The sequence below is a fragment of the Octodon degus genome, unplaced genomic scaffold (assembly GCF_000260255.1).
Source record: "Octodon degus isolate 3935 unplaced genomic scaffold, OctDeg1.0 scaffold00001, whole genome shotgun sequence".
NCBI lineage: Eukaryota > Metazoa > Chordata > Mammalia > Rodentia > Octodontidae > Octodon > Octodon degus.
In genome coordinates this window covers 8,079,152-8,083,677 of record NW_004524577.1, presented here as the reverse complement: position 1 = coordinate 8,083,677, position 4,526 = coordinate 8,079,152, and the positions used below count along the sequence as shown (strand labels likewise).

The following is a 4,526-nucleotide window of genomic DNA, read 5'->3' as shown; positions in this document are numbered from 1 at the left end:
TCTCTCTCTCTCTCTCTCTCTCTCTCTCTCTCTCTCTCTTCCTTCCTTCCTCCCTCCCTCTCTCTTCTTTCTCTCCTCCCTTCTCTTCCCTTCTCTTCCCTTCCCTTCCCTTCTCCCCTCCCCTCCTCACCCTTTCCTTTCTTCCTTTTCCTTCATTTTATTGAGGCCTCAGCTGGGCTTGGTGGTACAGCTCTGTAATCCCAGCACTCTGGGAGGTTGAGATAGGTGGACCGCAAATTCCAGCCCAGCCTAGATCTAGCACGACCCTAAAATTTAAGCGCGGCCGGGGCTGGGGTGTAGTTTAGTGCCAACACCCTGGATCAGTCCTCAGTGTCGGGGCTGCGGCAACGAGCTCTCGCTGGGGCACTCAGTTTGGTCCCAAATTCCGGGGAGCAGCTGGCTCAGTTTAGTTTAAAGCAGCTCCTAAGGCCAGTGGCACTGCAGTGTCCCCAGCTGCTTGTAGCTCAGCCAGGGGCTTAAAAGCCTGCAAAAGCTTTCTGCCGGAGCCAGGTATTCTGAACCCCCTCCCAACCACCCACTCCCATGCTGCTTCCTGGGAGCTCTTGGGGGAGGAAATGCACCCCGGGTCCCAACCAAACAGCTTGGGGAGCACAGATGCAAAGGAAACTACCCTCCACGCCCATCTCCTCTGTGCCCCTACTTCTTGAGCATACCCCCTTTTCCAACAGCTCTGACCCCAGCTGAGGTGCAGGAATTCCCATGCTGGGCTCCCTACATTTTTCCCTGCCTCAACTGAGTGCCCTGGGGCCCCAGGTATCATCTCAGGGTCTCAGGCCCCACCCTGTGGGCGGGGAGGGGTGCGACAGGATGCAGGGTGGGGTGGGTGGAGCCCACTTCCTTTACCCTAGGGGGCCAGTTCCCCCAGTTGTGCCCGTACCTCACCAGGAGCTGGAGCAGTTGGTCCTAGCCTGTGCCTTATCCGTAAACTGGTAAGAAGGTGTGACCTGGGGGACAGAGGCTCCAAGGAGCTGGGAGTGTGCCTGGGTCGTGAACAGGCCTGACAAGTGATGGGAAGAGAGAATGGGGCCACAGGGCTGACTAGGACTGGGGGTCTGGGGCCACGGCCACGGCCACAGCCACAGCAGGAACCTGAGCTCCAGGGATGCGTGGGCTGGGCTGATGGGGCGCTGCCACATTTGGTCCTCTGTTACTTCTGATAAGAAAAAACAAGGGTGGAAAAAGCCGTTAGACCGCAGCTGGGCCTGGCGGTTGGCAGGGAAGTGGGCAGGAGGGCAAGGCCTGGCCGGGCCCCCCCAGTCCGTGTGTTCTGTTTCTTCCACTTCCCCAGCCTGGGTCCCAACTCCCGCTCCCGCCTTCTACACTGGAAATGGCGCTACTGCTTCTCTTCTGTGGGAGCCTCTGGGCCCCGCTGGTGAGTCCACAGACGCCCTCACCCGTCACCCCCTTGAGAAACTCCGTTTCTTCGGACTTGAGCCCAGTGACCTCCCAAGGACCAGGGATGAGGACCTTTTCGGAGCGCATCAGGAGCAATCAGTCCTTGAGCTCAGCCCTCTCGGATGCCTCTCTTGGGATGTCTGTCAGTGTCAGCCCTGGCCCAACTGTATCCGGGCTGATGTCCTCTGAGGAAGATTCTACCAAAAAGCCATCAGTGCTTCCGGAGGTCACTACTGGAACCAGTGACTCTGCTGTCCCCACAGCGGTGAGCTCTGAGGGAGACCCCACGGTGACAGATGGAACTGTGACATTTAACTCTCTGGTAACCTTTGGTGGGACCAGTGAACCCCCTATCGCCAGTGCAACAAACTCTCTGGAGACCTCCAGTGGGGACAGTGGCCTCCTTGTCACCACGTCAACAAGCTCTCTGGAGACCTCCAGTGGGGACAGTGGCCTCCTGGTCACCAAGACAACAAGCTCTCTGGAGACCTCCAGTGGGGACAGTGGCCTCCTGGTCACCAATTCAACAAGCTCTCTGGAGACTTCCAAAGGGGACAGTGGACCCCATATCACCAAGGCAAAAAGTTCTGTGGACACCTCCACTACAGCCAATGGAACCTTTGTTAACATGACAACTAGCTTTCTCGAGACCCCCAGGGGGGCTGGTGGATCTCCTAAGGCCATGACAGTCAGCTCCCTGGTGACCTCCAGGGCGGCCAGCAGCCCCTCTGTCTCCAGCACAGAAGCGTCCATGGGGACCACCCCAAAGCTCTCTACAGAGGCAGACATGAGGCCCTCTGGAGAACTAGGCAAGAAGCAGAAGAGCATGCTGCTGGTGCCCATGCTGGTGGCCCTGCTGGTGGTGACAGTGATCGTGGCCCTGCTCGTGCTGTGGCGCCAGCGGCAGAAGCGACGCACGGGAGTCCTGACCCTGAGCAGCGGTGGAAAGCACAATGGGGTGGTGGATGCCTGGGCCGGGCCGGCGCATGTCTACGACGAGGAGGCCGTGACCGAAGCCTTGGCAGGGGCCAAGGGTAACAAAGGCTCTGGGGTCCCCGAGACAGACGGGTCTGCCCAACGGCCCACACTCACCACTTTCTTCAGCAGGCGCAGGTCTCAACAGGGCTTGGCAATGGAGGAGCTGAAGGCCAGGCCGGACCCGGGCCTACAGGGCGAGGAGGAGCCGCTGGTGGGCAGTGAGGATGAGGGCCCTGCTGTGGGGGACGGGGCAGCCCCTCAGAGCCTGTGATGACGAGGACCCTCCCGGTTTCCACCACCTTCCTCCAGCTTCGCTCCTGACCACATCCCCAGCTGGCCCCTCCGGATTCTTACCCAGTTCCTGCGCCAAGGCGTCCTCCCCAGCACCTGCATGTGTCCTGGGCCACAGCTCGCTCCTGCTGTTTTCAAAACAGCTACACCCGCCTTCTTCATGGAGCCCTCCTGTCCCCTCCTCTGGCTTTCTTCACCCTGGCACCCCATTGCTGAGTCTCCACAATGCCAACCTTGATGACCCGTGCTTTCTCCAAGGACCCCAGCGTTTGGGAGGAAGGCGGTGGCAATCGGAGCCAGCTCCCCAGGAACAAATTTTGCAAAGTACACGGGAGTCCCGTGATAGGACACCCTATCGGGCCAGCGGTGAGGACTCTTGGGAGTAACTTTCTGAGCATTTCCCTCTGGGCCACCCTGGAACCTGGGCTGGGCGGGTCTGTCTAGCTGTGCTTTGAGGGGGGCCTGCGACCTGCCGAGCCCCAGGATCCAGGGCTGCCCCACCTCAGGCTGACTGCTGGAGGCTTTGCGTTTCTCCCAGGGGCAGGGAGGAGAGGAGTCCTTGGCCAGGGTGATTCTCCAGAGGGCTGCCCTGCCGGAGAGATCACTCCTGGCCTGGGTGTGGTCTCTGTTCCAGAGGTGTCCATGGGAGTGCAGGCTGCGAAGGTGGGCAGGGGTGCAGAGGGGCTGCCGCATGCGGGGTACACGGGATCACTAAGAACACAGGGACCTTCACCTTTGCTCAGAGGGGGCACAGCGCCACAAGCTTGAACTCAGTAGTCTGATATTCTAAGAACACAGGCTTAACAAGGCCCCAGTGCTCTGGGGGCTAAGGCAAGAGGGTCATCCTGAGTTCGAGGCCGGCCTGAACTATGTAGCAAGACTCTGTCCCCAAGAACAAAACAAAATAAAGAGACCACAGTGCAGGCTTCTCAGAAAGAATATGTGACCCAGCGCGGCTCTTCGTCTCAGCCGCAGCATCCCCTGTTCAAAGGCTCCTCTCTCCAACACGCATGCACGCACGCAGGGGCAGGAGGGGGGCTCTGCCCCAGCAGCCGGCACTGGGGGCTGCGGTGCTGACTTCGCCTCCTGCACCTTCAGTCAGTTGGCCCGAGTCTCCTCTTCCATCCTGGCGTTCCACTCCTTCTCCCAAGCTGGCTGAAGTGAGGAGGAGGTCGGCCAGGAGAGGCTGCCTGAGGCAGACCCAAAGCCCAAGGTGGATGGTGTTTCCCCAGGGCAGAGGGGAAATTTGCACACAGGAAGTTGTTGAGTCAGAGGGTGCAGTTGCTGAGACGAATGACCTACAAAAAAGAGATGTGGGGACCCTGTGAGCGAGACCAGGGTGGCCCAGGTGGGCCAGTGGATGCAACGGGAGGAGGGAGGACAGCAGAGACAGGAAGTGTCCACAAATCCAGGGGCCACTGCATCTGGCTGTGCCCCTACCACTTGCCTCTTCTCGCAGCCCCTGGTCCCCGAGATAGCCGAAAACTCAGCCTCTGCTGGCCAGCCTGGCAGAGGCCACGCTGGAGGATCCTGCTACTTCTCCCCAGAGGTGCTGTTGGGACAAACAGCCTCCCGATGTGCAAAAACAAAAACAAAAACAAAAACCCGTGGGGATACAGCGCTGGGGGCTCAGATTTATCAAGACAAATTATACTCCACTTCCAGGAAATGCTATCCCCAAACTGACAAAGGTCAGCTCCCTCTGCTTGGTGGTCATTTTTTGAAGGGTTACAGGTTTTCTGAATCCGGAAGGAAGCCGGGGTGGGGAAGGCACCCCAAGAACGATTTCACAGTCTAGAAAATGTCAAATGTTATGTCTGAGCTTTAGAACAGAAGCACAG

General features: G+C 59.0%; 1 protein-coding gene across 1 annotated transcript; it reads left to right on the top strand.

The window, feature by feature from the left end:
- The first annotated feature begins 874 nt into the window (after positions 1–874).
- Spn (sialophorin) lies at positions 875–4,526 on the top strand. The gene is made up of 2 exons (XM_023722108.1): positions 875–950; positions 1,310–4,526. Exon 2 carries the CDS (start codon positions 1,349–1,351, stop codon positions 2,663–2,665), a length of 1,317 nt encoding a protein of 438 aa, XP_023577876.1. The 5' UTR covers positions 875–950; positions 1,310–1,348; the 3' UTR covers positions 2,666–4,526.

Excerpts from the sequence above, each read along its gene's own strand:
- Spn (XM_023722108.1), top strand. The coding sequence starts at position 1,349 with ATGGCGCTACTGCTTCTCTTCTGTGGGAGCCTCTGGGCCCCGCTGGTG.